The 16,414-nt window shown below is 46.3% G+C and overlaps 1 protein-coding gene across 1 annotated transcript in view; it reads left to right on the forward strand.

Annotated features, from left to right (window-relative positions):
* Window positions 1–14,934, forward strand: part of LOC115464417 (vomeronasal type-2 receptor 26-like) — a 28,643-nt gene extending 13,709 nt beyond the window's left edge. The window contains exons 2-4 of the mRNA XM_030194799.1: window positions 1,412–1,639; window positions 4,357–4,483; window positions 14,036–14,934. Coding sequence (XP_030050659.1) covers window positions 1,412–1,639; window positions 4,357–4,483; window positions 14,036–14,934 — 1,254 coding nt within the window. The remainder of the gene's footprint in view (window positions 1–1,411; window positions 1,640–4,356; window positions 4,484–14,035) is intronic.
* The last annotated feature ends 1,480 nt before the right edge of the window (window positions 14,935–16,414 follow it).

Here is a 16,414-nt window from a genome sequence, read left to right on the forward strand (position 1 = left end):
TCCAACGGAGAGTGGGATGGGGGTGAAGAAAGATCCATGAGAATGTACTCTGAAGGTACGGTGGGAGAGATAAGAGGAGAACCAGGAGAGGACAGAGCCCTGGAACCCAAATGAGGATAGTGTAGCAAGAAGTAAATTATGATTGACAGTGTAAAAAGCTGTGGATAGGTCGAGGAGGATGAGGATGGAGTAGTGACCTTTGGATTTGGCGAGGAACAGGTCATTATAGACTTTAGTGAGTGCCGTTTCTGTAGAGTGTAGAGGGCGAAAACCGGATTGAAGCGGGTCGAGGATGGCATGAAAGAAGAGAAAATCAAGGCAGCGGCTGTGATCGGCGCGTTCTTGGAGAGGAAGGGTAGGAGGGAGATGGGGCGGTAGTTGGAAGTGCAGGTAGGGTCTAGTGATGGTTTTTTGAGGAGTGGTGTGACTACAGCATGCTTGAAGGAGTCAGGGACAGTGGAGAGAGAGAGGTTGAGGATATGACAGATGGGGGGGGTGGAGATGACAGTAGGAGAGATGGTGTTTAGTAAGTTAGTGGGGATGGGATCAGAGGGACAGGTGTTGCATTTCGAGGAGGAAAGAAGGTGGGCGGTTTCCTCCTTGGTGATATCAGGAAAAGAGGAGGAGGCCTGGGTTGGTTGGTTGAGGGAGTGGGATAAAGGGTGAAGAGGAAGAGGTGGCTTGGTAGTGAATTCGAGGTTGATCTTCTGCACCTTGTCACACAAATCATATCCTATGGTGATACCTAAAAACATAAGAATAGCCATACTGGGTCAGACCAATGTTCCATGTAGCCCAGTATCCTGTGGCCAATCCAGGTCACAAGTACTTGGCAGAAACCTAAATAGTAGCAATAGTCCAAGCAAGCATTCCTAGAGCAACCAGAGGCTTTTCCATGTCTGTCTCAATAATAGACTATGAACTTTTTCTCCAGGAACTTTTCTAAACCTTTTTTAAACCAGATACCCTAACCACTGTGACCACATACTCCGGCAGCGAGTTCCAGAACTATTCTTTGAGTGAAAAAATATTTCCTCCTATTTGTTTTAAATGTATTTCCATGTAACTTCGTTGAGTATCTTCTAGTCTTTGTTCTTCTAAGAGTAAAAGAAAAATCGATTCACTTCTACTCGTTCTACACCATTCAGGACTTTGTATTAAGCATATCTCCCCTCAGCTGTCTCTTTTCCATCCTATCCACTGTAGCCTTTCCTGACATGAAAGGACTTCTCTTCTCTTTATCATGTTGGTTGCTCTTCTTTGATCCAATACTTAGATATCAACATCCAGTCTCTAAAATCTGGTAGACTGTGTATAGAATTGCATAATAATAATAAAGTTAAGCAGAAATATGTTTGAATTTGGCAGTTAACTTGACAGATAAGCTTACTATTGAAATTCTAATTTTCAGCTTCATCATTATCTGAAGAACGTCCACTTTAAGAACAATCTGGATGAAGAGATCTATTTTAATGAGAACAGAGACCTGAATACTGGCTACAATATTATCAATCTCGTCTATTTACCCAATGGAGTACTGCATCGTGAAATTGTTGGAAGTTATAATCCTTATGCTTCCCAAGGGCAGAATTTCATCATCAATGAGAAGGCGATTGTATGGGAGAGTACATTCACCCAGGTCAGATTTAAGAAACAATAGAGAATGAGGGAAGGCACTGGACCATGTTGAATCATGCATGTTTTTTTTTAACTCCAGCTGTGAAACTGGATTATCACAATTTTACACGATGCAAAAATAACAGAGTAGTAGACCTTGCAAATACGTTTTAATTGATAAAAGCATGAATGTATATGTTTAGAGAAAGGTGAGAAGAAGAACTATTCTGGAAGAAGATATTAGAAATGGCCAAAAAGAGACTTCATAAGAAAGAAGGCGGCCAATTTTCAAACTGATTTAGTTGTCTAAGTAAAGGCTGACAGGGTCTTTTACTTAGGGGCACTAGCGTTTGTAGCTCATGCAACAAATCAGTTGCTGCTAAACGCTGAGATGCCCCTAGGAATATAATGATAGCACACCTTAGTAAAAGACCCCCTTCACTAGATATACCTACGTCTCTCTCTACAACCTGACCACCATGCCCTGGACTACTTCGTGTACCATTCCCAACACTATTTAAACACTTCACAGCTTGACGATGCCCCAACCTAACCTTACCTAATCTAACCCTCCTTCCACAACCAGAGATTTTGGGAGGGACTTAGTGAGAAGGAAGAGGACTACTAGACTACCAGGAAATGTGGGAGAGGGGTGGAAGGGAGGTAGGGGGCCACTCAACCACCACAGTGCTTTTTTTTAATATGAAGAGGAGGGGGTTGGATACGTGGGAGAGGGGTGGGTGCTGTTAAACACCAGAGATATGTATGGTGGGGCGATAAGCGGTATATGATTGGAGGGAAGGGGTGATATTAAGGTTAAGTTTGAAAATAATGGTCCCCCCCATTCATAGAGAGGAATATTAGAGGTTAAATGTTAGTATAGTAAATAAGATGGAAAATTACTAAATGCTGTCTTTACCATATGCAGGGAAAGTTTTATTAGAAATAAACATGTTTAAATACAACAGGGAAGTGAATGCGATGCATGCAGATGTCTGAGCATACAGATGATGATGCATGAAATAATGTATGATAGTTCCACATTCCATAAAATGTTAGATTTTTACTGGGACCACTACAAGCAGTTTTGGAAAGTACCCTGAACTTGCAGATGTAAGTAGAATATAATCTACCTAATGATTTTTTAAAAGTTTCTGTCCCATTATTTGTGATGTAACCAGTTAGTTTGTGACTTACTGCATTCTTAATAAAAGAGCACAAGACCGGGGGGGGGGGGGGGGGGGGGGGGGATTTTGAGACAGTTCTGGGTGGCCTCACTGCCATTATGTGAGACTCTCTGTTCTCTCTCCCAAAGGCCTTTGATCTATATTTTTTATTGATGGTGTGCCTGTGGATTTCTTTCCTTTGGCCTCCTAGAGATTGAAGTAAAGAGATGTGTATCTGTCCTGCCCTGATGGGAGCTTAGGCATTCAGGGGCTGATTAATGCCACAGTATGCTTTAGAAGTAAACTTTCCTGTCAGTGATTGAGCCAATCTGATTCCATAAAAAGTAAGGATACCTGCAAGAGTGTCTGAACCTCAGAAACTCTCCTGGCAAATGCAATGGCTACCAGAAGACTATTTTTAATAGTAAGTTCCTTAAGTGTAAATCTTGTAAGCTGTTCATACAGCACACACTGCAAGAATTTGCGTGCCAGATTAAGATTCCATTCCATACAAACAATCTGCAAGGGACGATAGAGATAAGTAATTCCTTTCAAAAAATAAACATCATCCAGGTGAGCAGCTACGGAAGAATTTTGCATCTTACTTGTGAAACAAGCAAGTGCTGCCAGCTGGATATTCAAGGAGGCCAGAGCTAATCCCATTATCAGACCTTCATGAGGAAAAGCCAAAATATGAGCCATGGAAAAATTGGGGAAAAAGCCCTGTGCATGCAGCAGCTCTCTACACTCTCACACAGGCAACTCATGAGGAATAGGGAAGAAATTATTTACTTTAAATGGAGCCCTGAGAGAGCAGCCCATTGTGCTGTGCTAGATGAAGTTGTTAGAGGACCTCTTTCAGAAAGATTGTACATTATTTGACAATAGCGTGTGCATACATGCGCCGTGGTGCATACGTCAACAACTGCACATGTAACATATTATCAGGAAACAGTTACATTCTTTCTGAAATAGTCTGTCCTCTTTGCAAATAGTGCACTATCTCAAAAGCAAGCACACTATTAATGACATCACCCAAACCAAAACATAATAAACAACGATGCAAACAATATGGGAAATGAATCACAAAACAGACATTTTTGTGCTGTCCATCCCTATTTCTAAACCAAGACAGTTGAAGGGGAGGAGGAGGAGAATATCATGTAAATAACCTGTTGCTGTTAGCCTCTGCCTAATTCGTGTTCCTGTTATAATTACTATCCTTTATTGCTGAATGAGAGAAAAATTAAGTAAGGTTGCTGGTTCAGAACTCTAACTTGGGACTGTACTGAATTATTGAAAGCAAGAAAGATAGAGCATGAGTGAATATGAACAGCTTAGTAAGGAGGGGCCTTAATTTTAAAAGTAACCTGTAAAATAAGAACAGTGCACATGATATTTCCATTTCAAGCTGAATTTCACATTCCAGAGGCTTGATAGTAGGAGTTGTCCCATGGGTGGTCAGAAATGGAAAACTGCATTTTAACAATCACAGGTGAATAATATAAAAACAAAATTAAAAAACAGTGTGATTGTTATATCAAATTACCCAGATTTTTCTTTCAATATTTAGACACCTCCTCAAGCCAAATGCAGTGAGAGTTGCCCTCCTGGCTTCAGAAAATTAACAAGGGAAAGTGAGCCTATCTGCTGCTTCGACTGTATTCCCTGTCCACAGGGAGAGATCTCAAACCAAAGTGGTGAGTGATATCATATGGCATGATGACTATGGGTTATTTGCTCTGGTGCTCATTTTCATAAGAGAAAAAATGTCTCAAAAGCAGCACAAAGCGGCAGATGGACGTTTTTCTCACTAAATCCCATGAGTGGGAAAAAGCGCGGGGTACAAATGTAACAAAAAATAATCACAATTTTCAAAACTCAGAATTGGGACGTTTTATTCTGCAGTTCATCTAAATTGCAAGGGGGCATGTGGGAGGTGCGTTTTGGGTGATATTTGGGAGGTATTTAAATCTGTATATTTTTCTGCTATAATGGAACAGAAAAAATGGTCCAAGGCAGAAAAGAAATATGTTTGTATCTAGACTTGTTCTAGTCACAGCTAAGTCTGAAAAAGGCACCCTAACTGATCAACTAACAGTGGACAGATGAAGGCATGACTCCCCCTTAATCCCACAGTGGTCACTGACCCACTCCCATCATCTAAAGATTCAACAGTGACAACAAATACCAGGCTCTATGACAGCTCCAGATATTATGGTCATTCCTAACACAACAGCATATAAGTGCATTGAGTAGCCTTCTGGTCGGTGCGGTGGACAGTGAACTATGAGACCCAGGTTCAATTTCCAGTTTAACTATTTAATTTCAGTGCAAATATGGGAGTTCTCTGGAACATAGAAATTCCTCCTGCATATATGTGTACAAACACACACACACACACATTTAAATAAAACAAGGATAAACACCTCAAAATCCCAACTGAATCCTTCAAACAAAAAGGCTATAGCCATAAAATAATTAGCAAAAATATTCTCTCTTTAAAATACCTAGGAAAAATCTATTGCAGTACAAGGAAAAGAAAGCCATTGATAGACTCCAGGGCTAGAAAGAAAATTGAGAAGAACCATAAAAGATCTACAGCCACTCGGTGATGTAGCTACGTGGGGCCAGGGGGGCCTGGGCCCCTTTAGATTTGGCCCTGGACCCCCCTGCCGATGACCCTCTTGACCCCCCTCCCGCCGTCGCCTGCCTTTGCTGGCAGAAGACCCCCAATCCCCGCCAGCAGAGGTCCTCTTCTTCCCGCAACAGGCTTCATCCTGTTTCAGACTCACAGAACGAAGCCTTGCAGATCAGAAACAGAAGGAAGCCTTCTGCAGGAAGAAGAGGACCTCGGCTGGCGGGGGTTGGGGTCCCCTGCCAGCAAAGGTAGGCGACGGCTGGTTGGCGTCGGGAGGGGGGATCGAAAGGGTCTTCGGCAGGGGGGCAAAGTTGGTGGTGGCAGCGGCGGCGACGAGGTCGGCAATGGTGGGGGAGCAGTGGTGCTGGGGAGGGTGGGGCTAAAATGTGCCTCCTCAGCTCGGGCTCTGGACCCGCCGAAGTCTGGCTACGCCCCTGCAGCCACTATTCCTTGCCCCACCACTGCTGAACTTCCAACATTCACCCAATAAAAAAACCAAATTAGTGAAAAGCAAGCTCCCAACACAAGCTCAAAAAGAAGAGCATGGCATGCATCCCTGCAGTATACCAGCACAGGATCTCAGTTATTCACATGGGCAAAACGTTCAGCATTAGGGGATCCTTCATATGCTCATCCAATGCAAAAAGTGTGAAGAAGGGTGCTATATTGGAGAAACAAGACAGATGCTAAAGACGCGACTTAATCTATGTAGACATCATATAAAACATTACAGTGCCAACCAGGATGTCACGTCTTTGAGAAATACCTTTAGAAAAACAGAACACTGCATCAGGGAACGTAAGACCTTTGAAGTCAACACAATGAAGTACTTTGACACCCACTAGACAGGACCTAACAAAGTTCTGGGTTTTCTAGCTTACTATAAACCATAAAATTCTACTGCTTTGTCACCCTCTTATCACCCAGCCTTCTCTCCCTGTCTCTCACCCACCCAGCTTTCCTTATTTCTCACCTAATCCACCCCATCCTCTTCTTATGAGACACTCATTGAAATGCTTTTGTGTTTCACTTACATATTCTGATATTTGTCAACATTTGCTTATTTCTGATCTAAAGGAGAAGGGTTATCTTTGAAATCTAATAAAAAAATGTATTGTTAGTTCAAGACAAAAACTGTCATCTTATTTTCTTTTCTAATCTTTGTTTTATTTCTGTTTATTAACTTTTCATTGGAAATTAAATTTGAGGATCATAACATGAAGCTCTAGTGGGATAAAAATGGAAATAACACAAGAAAATGTTCTTAATGGAAATAATTTTGAAAGCATAAAGCAGCCATCTAATAGCAAAAATGATAGATACTCAAGAAGCATAAGATATGCACAGAGATAATTCAGAACTCAACTGGAGTCTATAACAAGTCAAAGCCGATGAGAATGAGTATCTGCATCAGAGGATAGATGGCAGACAAATGCTAACAGATCTGAAACCCTGTCAACAATAGCAAGAGGCAGTCACTGTCTTTTGAATCAAACATTGCTTAGTCATAGAAGCTCCTAATGCCAGAGAACTCAAACAGTAATATTGAACAGTGCTGTTTAAAGTCAACTGCAGTACTCTGCTTTATTTATTTTTAATTTATCTATTTACAAAACTAGATATACCTCAATTCAAGGGAAATATCACAGCTGTTTACAGCCAAAAATGTAATCAACGATCAATTTAAATAATTGTACTACCAACACCCCGTCACATTTATCGCAACTATACCTAATAAACTCCAAAACTACCAGAATTCATTAAAAAAAGGCCTCATCTTCTAAAAGCTTCATTCCATATCATCAAGCTGATCAATCCATAGACTGGTGGGTTGTGTCCATCTACCAGCAGGTGGAGATAGAGAGCAAACTTTTGCCTCCCTATATGTGGTCATGTGCTGCCGGAAACTCCTCAGTATGTTCTCTATCTCAGCAGGTGGTGGTCACACACAGCAGCAGCTCTGGCTAGGCCTCCAAGCCTAATCTTTAGGTTTTGTTGAGTGCCTGGGGTTGAGGGCTCTTTTGAGCAAGTGCAAACCTGGTGGTGCCAGGTCCCTCCTTTTCTCCCCCCTCCCGCTGGCTCCGTTAAAAAAAAAAAAAAAAAAAATTTTGAACGGCCTTAAAGGCGTTTATTTCGACGTTTATTTAAGCGTCTATTGCAGCTACTCACTGGGACACCAGGTCGTTACAACTCGGAGCGGACAGCAGGTAATTTTACCTTTTTATAGCGGGCGGGGGTTCCCCGATTCTTCTCCTCGTGGCACATGGCGTCGGAGGGCGAGGGCGCAAAGGGTCGCTCCCCAGGTCGCTTGAGCGCTTCTAGAGGGGATGCGGGGGTCTTAAAGCCTGATTCGCCCTTGTTGGGTGACAGTTTCGTGACCGATGAATGTCCCAGTCATTCCTCCGGCGTGGCGGTTTTTCCCGCCATAAACGCCCATCCCCCGCTCCTCGCCTCCGCCATCTTGGCCGGCCACGCGGCTCGGACGGCTTCTTCTTGGGCCGCCCTTGAGGTTGGAGACATTAATGCCATGAACGCCCTTAATTTGGGCGACGGCACAGAAGCGGCTAAAGTTAAGAGCCGTTCTTCCCGCGCGGCTCCTTCGCGGAGTTTCGCGCCGGACGCCATTTTGGATGCGCAGCATGTCTCTCCCCCGCTGTTGCGAGCGCCGGTTGAGAGCGCGCCTAGGGCTGTTGCCCAGGCTGCGGAAGTGCACAGTCTGGGGGGTTTCTCCCCCGAGTTTGTTTTGCTGCTGCATCAGGCCTTCCTCATGCACAACGCTGCCCCCGCTCCCTCGTCTGGTAAAGAGGTTGAGGTTCCCAGAGGTAAACGCCCTCGGGTTGATTCCCAGGCCTTGGAGGAATTTGTCTCCTCCGATGTAGATGAGGGCAGCGTGTCTGAGGTCTCCCAACGGTCCTTTGCGGAGTCCTTGGAGGAGACGGATCCCCGCTCGGATGGAGCGGATGACCCCTCTGCAGCGCGGCTTTTTCGCCCAGAGGATTTGCCCAACCTGTTGTTACAGGCCATGGACACTTTGCAGATATCCTCTCCGGAGGACGTCTCTCCCTCAGCCCCTGTTGGCTCTGCCATTATGCTGGGGACGAAGCGCCCGCCTAGAACCTTCCACGTGCATGATGCCATGCACACCTTAATTTCGGCTCAATGGGATGTCCCAGAAGCGAGCCTTAAAGTGGCTAGGGCTATGTCCCGCCTCTATCCTTTGGCTGTGAGTGAACGTGAGGCCTATCTGTGGCCTACCGTGGATTCTTTAATCACTGCGGTGACTAAGAAAACGGCATTGCCGGTGGAAGGTGGCACGGCCCTAAAGGACGCCCAAGACAGGAGACTGGAGGCGGCCTTAAGGTCGTCCTTTGAGGCGGCTGCTTTAAGTTTGCAGGCCTCAGTTTGCGGCTCCTATGTGGCCAGGGCGTGCCTGACTATGGTGCAGCGGGCTTCCCCCTCGGATCATTCCTTGAGGGCTGATTGGCCAGCCCTGGAATCGGGCTTAGCCTATTTGGCAGACTTGCTGTATGATGTCTTGAGAGCCTCAGCTAAAGGCATGGCTCAGACAGTCTCTGCGCGGCGGTGGCTTTGGCTGAAACATTGGTCTGCTGACCACGACTCTAAATCCCGCCTGGCTAGATTGCCTTTTAAAGGCAAGCTGCTCTTTGGGGTCGAGCTGGACAAAATCGTGACCGATCTCGGCACGTCTAAGGGCAAGAAGTTACCAGAGGTCAGGGCTCGGGCTAGTGCTCGTCCCGGTACCTCCAGAGGACGGTTTCAGGAAGCCCGTCGGTACCGCCCGGGCAGGTCGGGTTCTTCTGCCCCCTCTTCCTTTAAGAGGAATTTCTCCCCCAAGCAGCATTCCTTTCGCAGAGACCGCCGTCCCGGAGGTGCTCCCTCCGGTCCTCCCCCAGGGTCTCGTACCCAATGACGGGGTCTTGGTCCACGCCCCAGTGCAGATTGGAGGACGGCTGTCCTCGTTTCTGGGCGAGTGGACCACAATAACTTCAGACGCTTGGGTGCTGGAAGTCATCAGAGACGGCTACAAGCTAGAGTTCTGCCGACCCTTAAGAGACGGGTTTGTACTCTCTCCCTGCAAGTCTCCGGTCAAAGCTGTGGCAGTGCAGCAGACTTTGGACAATCTGATCCGCCTGGGTGCGGTCGTTCCGGTGCCAGAAAGTCAGCTTGGCAAGGGGCGTTACTCCATTTACTTTGTGGTACCAAAGAAAGGAGGTTCTGTCCGGCCTGTCCTCGACCTCAAAGGGGTCAATCGGGCCTTGAAAGTGCGGCACTTTCGCATGGAGACTCTCCGCTCTGTTATAGCGGCAGTGAAGGCAGGGGAGTACCTGGCATCCTTGGACATCAAGGAAGCGTACCTGCATATTCCCATCTGGCCTCCTCATCAACGCTTTCTGCGTTTTGCAGTCCTGGGCCGACACTTCCAGTTCAGAGCCCTCCCGTTCGGGTTGGCTACTGCTCCGCGGACCTTTTCCAAAGTAATGGTGGTCATAGCGGCCTTCCTGCGAAAGGAAGGAGTACAAGTCCATCCTTATCTGGACGACTGGTTGATCCGAGCCCCCTCTTATGCAGAGTGCGGCAAAGCTGTGGACCGGGTAGTTGCTCTTTTGAGCTCCCTGGGATGGATCATCAACTGGGAGAAGAGCCAGCTGCGCCCGACTCAGTCCCTGGAGTATCTGGGAGTTCGATTCGACACCCAAGTGGGCAGAGTGTTCCTGCCAGACAATCGGATTGTCAAACTTCAGGCTCAGGTGGACCAGTTCCTAGTAGCCTCTCCTCTTCGGGCTTGGGACTATGTGCAGCTGTTGGGCTCTATGACGGCCACGATGGAAGTAGTGCCCTGGGCCAGGGCTCATATGAGACCACTACAACACTCTCTGCTGCAGCGCTGGACTCCGATGTCGGAGGATTATGCTGTGCGCCTTCCCTTGGATCCAGCAGTGCGCAAGGCGCTGAGCTGGTGGATGCAGACAGACAAGTTGTCTGCGGGAATGCCTCTGGTGACCCCAGAGTGGATTGTCGTCACAACGGACGCCTCTTTGTCGGGCTGGGGAGCCCACTGCTTGGGAAGGACAGCGCAGGGGCTCTGGTCTCCTGCAGAGGCAAAGTGGTCTATCAACCTCCTGGAACTCAGAGCCATTCGGTTGGCGCTTTTGGAGTTCATCCCGGTACTGGTGCTGAAGCCTGTACGGGTCCTGTCGGACAATGCCACGGCTGTGGCCTATGTCAACCGCCAGGGAGGTACCAAGAGCGCCCCTCTAGCCAAGGAGGCTATGAATCTTTGCCAGTGGGCGGAAGCGAACCTGGAGCAGCTTTCAGCGGCCCACATTGCCGGAGTCATGAATGTCAAGGCGGACTTTCTCAGTCGCCATACCTTGGAGCCCGGAGAGTGGCAGCTATCTGCTCAGGCGTTCTTGGACATCACGAAGCGCTGGGGCCAGCCGAGCCTAGATCTGATGGCGTCATCGGCCAATTGCCAAGTGCCGCGTTTTTTCAGCAGAGGACGGGACCCTCGATCCCTGGGAGTAGATGCTCTTCTCCAACAGTGGCCGACACAACAGCTTCTCTATGTGTTCCCGCCCTGGCCCATGTTGGGCAGGGTGCTAGACCGGGTGGCAAAGCATCCCGGCAGGGTAATCCTGGTGGGTCCGGATTGGCCCAGACGTCCCTGGTATGCGGACTTGATCAGGCTCTCAGTCGACGATCCTCTGCGGCTGCCAGTGGAGCAGGGCCTGTTACATCAGGGTCCCGTGGTGATGGAGGATCCCTCCCCCTTTGGTCTTACGGCCTGGCTATTGAGCGGCAGCGTCTGAGAAAGAAGGGCTTCTCAGACAAGGTCATCGCCACTATGCTAAGAGCGAGGAAGCGCTCTACTTCTACTGCTTACGCCAGGGTTTGGTGTATCTTTGCAGCGTGGTGTGAAGCAGGCTCACTTTCTCCCTTCACTGCTCCAATTTCTTCAGTGTTGGCGTTCCTGCAAGAAGGCCTGGAGAAAGGCCTGTCGCTCAGTTCCCTTAAAGTCCAGGTAGCGGCTCTGGCTTGCTTCAGGGGTCGCCTGAAGGGTGTTTCACTGGCTTCGCAGCCAGATGTGGTGCGCTTTCTCAAGGGAGTTAATCAACTGCGCCCTCCTCTGCACTCAGTGGTGCCTGCGTGGAATCTCAACCTGGTGCTAAGAGCATTGCAGAAGCCGCCTTTTGAACCCTTGTCGAGGGCATCTCTGAAAGACCTGACGTTGAAAGCAGTCTTTTTGGTGGCTATCACTTCAGCCAGAAGAGTTTCCGAGCTCCAGGCGCTCTCATGTCGAGAGCCTTTTCTGCAGTTCACTGAGGCAGGAGTGACTATTCGCACAGTGCCTTCCTTCCTGCCCAAGATTGTTTCTCGCTTCCATGTGAATCAGCAGCTCTGTCTCCCTTCCTTTCGTAGGGAGGACTACCCAGAGGAGTACTCTGCTCTTAAATATCTGGATGTGAGACGAGTCATCATCAGATACTTGGAAGTGACCAATGATTTCCGGAAGTCGGATCATCTGTTTGTCCTGTTTGCAGGTCCTCGTAAGGGTCTGCAGGCTGCTAAGCCTACAGTGGCAAGATGGGTCAAGGAAGCCATTGCGGCGGCTTATGTGGCCGCGGGGAAGGTGCCGCCTATCCAGCTGAAGGCTCACTCCACGAGAGCTCAGGCGGCCTCGATGGCAGAGGCCGGATCCGTCTCCTTGGAAGAGATATGCAAGGCGGCAACTTGGGCTTCGGCTCATACATTCTCCAAGCATTACCGTTTGACTGTGGCTGCACGGGCGGAGGCCCGGTTTGGAGCTTCAGTGTTGAGGTCAGGGATTTCAATGTCCCGCCCTGGGTGAGTACTGCTTCGGTACATCCCACCAGTCTATGGATTGATCAGCTTGATGATATGGAAGGTAAAATTATGTATAATCATACCTGATAATTTTCTTTCCATTAATCATAGCTGATCAATCCATAGCCCCTCCCAGATATCTGTACTGTTTTTATTCTGGTTGCATTTCAGGTTCAAGTTTAGTCTTCAGTTACTTCAGAAAGACTTCGTGTTCAAGTTTTTTCACTTGGATTCTTCAAGAGTTAAGACGAGTTTGTGTTACAGTGAGCTGCTGCATTCCTCTCCCCTCCGTTTTACGGGGATGGATTGAGACTTAAATTCTGCCGGCACTCCCTCCCGCTTCGTGCGGCTGTAGGGCAGCTTTGTACCCCTCCCGCTTCGGCGGTGTTAGGGTCAGTCAGCTCCTCCCGCGGTTGCGGTTGCAGGATAAGCCAGATCCCCCCGCATCGGCGGGTGTGGTGTCCCTCCCCCGCTCCGCGGGGATGAGCTGGACGGATTCCCCTCCCCCACTTGTGTGGGGATGAGCTGGGTTAATTCCCCTCCCCCGTTTCGGCGGTGGTGAGCTGGGCAGAGTGTCCCTTCGTGGGTGTAATTCTCTAAGTGCTGAGTCCTGCGGATGGAGCTTTGATATCGACATACTGAGGAGTTTCCGGCAGCACATGACCACATATAGGGAGGCAAAAGTTTGCTCTCTATCTCCACCTGCTGGTAGATGGACACAACCCACCAGTCTATGGATTGATCAGCTATGATTAATGGAAAGAAAATTATCAGGTATGATTATACATAATTTTACCATAACTCATCTCGGCTGAATTCATGACAGGATCACAGTGTCTTCTGGAAAAACAAATGGTTTTGTTCTTGACAAAGCTCATGTGTACCTTTCTTTAAATTAATCGCCTTACTTTCTAACACCTCTTACTCTCTTACCTATCTATATGTGGCATCTTTGCTTATACCCTACACTGTCAATTAAAATGTTCTATTACATATTTTCTTGACATTCTAAGTAGTATACTATGCCATACTTTGTATTGTTATTTGAAGATTGCTGTAATCGTCTATTGCTCAAGTTTGATGTATTCTTACTGCACAATGCCTTGAGTGAATTCCTTCAAAATGGCAGTAAATACCCGTGCTTCTTTCTATGCATATTCTATAAAAAGGCAAACGTAAATTCCAACTTGTGCACCCAAAATGGGGTTGCGGTCATGGGAATCAGGTCCAACGTACCAGGAACTACAGCTACATTTAGGCATGACCATTTACACCAACGAAACCTTATTATAAATCTCAGTGTCTAAACTAGGCATGGATCCCCTTTATTGAATAACAAAACACATATATAAAAGGAACACTCACAAACCTCCCATGACCCTCCCATGGCCGTGCCCCCCTTTTTGGGCCCACTAACCAGTCAATAACACTGAAAATCAGAAAGAAAGAAAGAAAGAAAAGGGAATGAGGTAAACAGGAAACAATAGAAGCCATGTGCTTTTTTTTCATTTAGTGAGATTAGTTGAAATTATTCTTTGCAAAGTGCACGTATACTGTACATACTGATTCTGATTTGTAGCTGGTTGATGTGCATCAAAACTACTTCACCATTCTAAACTTCAGGATATTATAGAGCAACATTATCTGCCGAAGTCTGAGGTATAGAGAATTAATGAAAGGATCATGCACTATCCCAAAATCAATGCTGTTTATGAGATATTGAGACAATGTTCATCTTCCTCAGATATGGACAACTGTGTGAAATGTCGAGAGGACCACTGGCCCAATCATAAGAGAGATACTTGTATACCAAAACTGATAATTTTCCTGTCCTATGAAGAGGCTCTTGGGATGGCTTTGACTATCAGCAGCATTTTCTTCTCTCTTATCAACGCAATCATTCTGGGAATCTTCATTCATTACAGAGACACACCCATTGTGAGAGCCAATAACCGGGGCATCAGCTATAGCCTCCTTATCTCCCTTATGATCTGCTTTCTATGCTCCTTGATGTTCATTGGCCGTCCTGAGCCCATGACTTGCATTCTCCGCCATACTACCTTCGGGATGACTTTCTCAATCTCTCTCTCATCTATTTTGGCAAAAACCATCACTGTGGTTATGGCCTTTCATGCAACCAAGCCTGGAAGTAAGCTCCGTAAGTGGATGGGTTCCAGGATCTCCTATACTATAATACTTTCCTGCTCTCTTTTTCAATTTATTCTCTGTCTCATCTGGTTGTTTTCTGCTCCCCCATTCCCATATCATAATATGCAATCAGAGATTGGGGCAATACTAATTGAATGTAATGAAGGGTCAATGATTGCATTTTACTGTGTTCTGGGTTTCCTAGGATTTCTGGCTTCTATCAGCTTCATCACTGCATTCTTATCAAGAAATCTTCCTGACAGTTTCAATGAGGCGAAGTATATTACTTTCAGCATGCTGGTGTTCTGCAGTGTTTGGATAACTTTTATCCCGACATATCTGAGCACAAGAGGAAAATACATGGTAGCAGTGGAGATATTTGCCATACAAGCTTCCAGTGCTGGACTGCTGGGATGTATCTTTATGTCCAAATGTCGCATTATCCTAATAAGACCCGATATGAATAGCAGGAAATCTGTAACAAAAAACAACTAAAATGAATGTTTGTTTGTTTGTTTTTAATTCAGTGCAAGTTAAAGCTATGCTAATTCAAATTTGTGGAATTATCTTTGATTTGGATCTTTAATTTAATTTGGAGGTGGGGGATGAAGAGTTGGGTTCTGGTGTCTTTCCGGGTGGTTTGGCATATATATTTCTTGTTCTGGAGGAAGGGAGGGTGGGGAGGAAGATGGGTGCCAGGAGGGGGATGGTGGCATTAAAAGCACATTAAAAGTAATGTGGGTCCTGGTCAATATTCAGCCAGAGTCTGCACAACTGTTTTATGCAGGCTCTGGATTAATATTGGCCGGAAACCGCATAAGCCCCAGCAGCCATCCCCCACTATGGTTAGCACTTAAAAAATGCTGTCCGCGGCAAGATGTCAAGCGGAAAATGTCTCTTATGAAGGTATCAATGTTAGTAGTAGGTGAAAAGGAAAGTGAAAAGAGATTAGCCATCATAAACTACAAGCAGTGGTGTGCTGGAGCTGGCTCTCACCTGAAGAATCCACTAGACCACCAGGGACCCTTCAGCTCAGGGAAGCGGGGAGAACGTCTGTAATAGGTAGGTGAGGAGGATACTGTAAAAAAAAAGATACATTTTTTTTAAATGTTGCAGGCTTCTGCATAGCGATGTACACTGAGGAAATATAATAAGGGAATAACGTTTCACAGGTAGAGTAGTAATTTGTTATAAATCGTAATCAGTGTGTCATTTGGAGGGGCTGGATAAAGGAACACCTAACCCTGTTACTGGTGCAGAGATTTTTTTTCTCCTGGTAAAGGGCTTCTAGAACAGACATCATGTTATGGGAATAAGGTACTCAAGGTTCAGCGTTCCTATGTATTTATTTACTTATTTATGGCACTTTATCCCACGTTAAACATGAATTAGATAGGAACCTGGGAGCATTAAAAAAAAATGTTACCGGAAAGAGTAATGCATTGCCCCCCCCCCCCCCAACTCTCTCCCCGGGTATAGCCAGCTCTGCAATTTAGGGAAGGGGGCGGGGGGCGCAGAGGTGGACCGGGGAAAGAGCCTGTTGATAAAAATTTACCAGCACACCACTGACTACAAGAGACTGGAAAAGAAGAAGACAGATGACAATATGTAAGAAATCTAAGAGAAGCTGGTAAAGTAGTCAGGAAAACAATTGAAGGAAAAAAAGCTAATACAGTAAAATGGGGGACAAGACATTTTTTTTTAGATATGTTAGTGACAGGAGTTAGTATAAAAGTGGCATTGTGAGACTCAAAGGTGAAAGAGAGAAAATATTAGAAGCTGATAAAGATAAGGTGGAATTACTTAACAAATACTTGTGGTTTGTATTCAAAGCTGAAGGGCAGGGAGCAGGACTTCAGAAGACAAACACAAATAGGAATGGAGGTGTGGTAGACCCTTTACAATTTTCAGAGGACTGTGTTCAAGAGGAGCTAACTAAAGGTGGAGAAAATGATGGGGTCAGATGACATATATC

This window comes from Microcaecilia unicolor, chromosome 3 (genome assembly GCF_901765095.1).
Source record: "Microcaecilia unicolor chromosome 3, aMicUni1.1, whole genome shotgun sequence".
Classification (NCBI taxonomy): domain Eukaryota; kingdom Metazoa; phylum Chordata; class Amphibia; order Gymnophiona; family Siphonopidae; genus Microcaecilia; species Microcaecilia unicolor.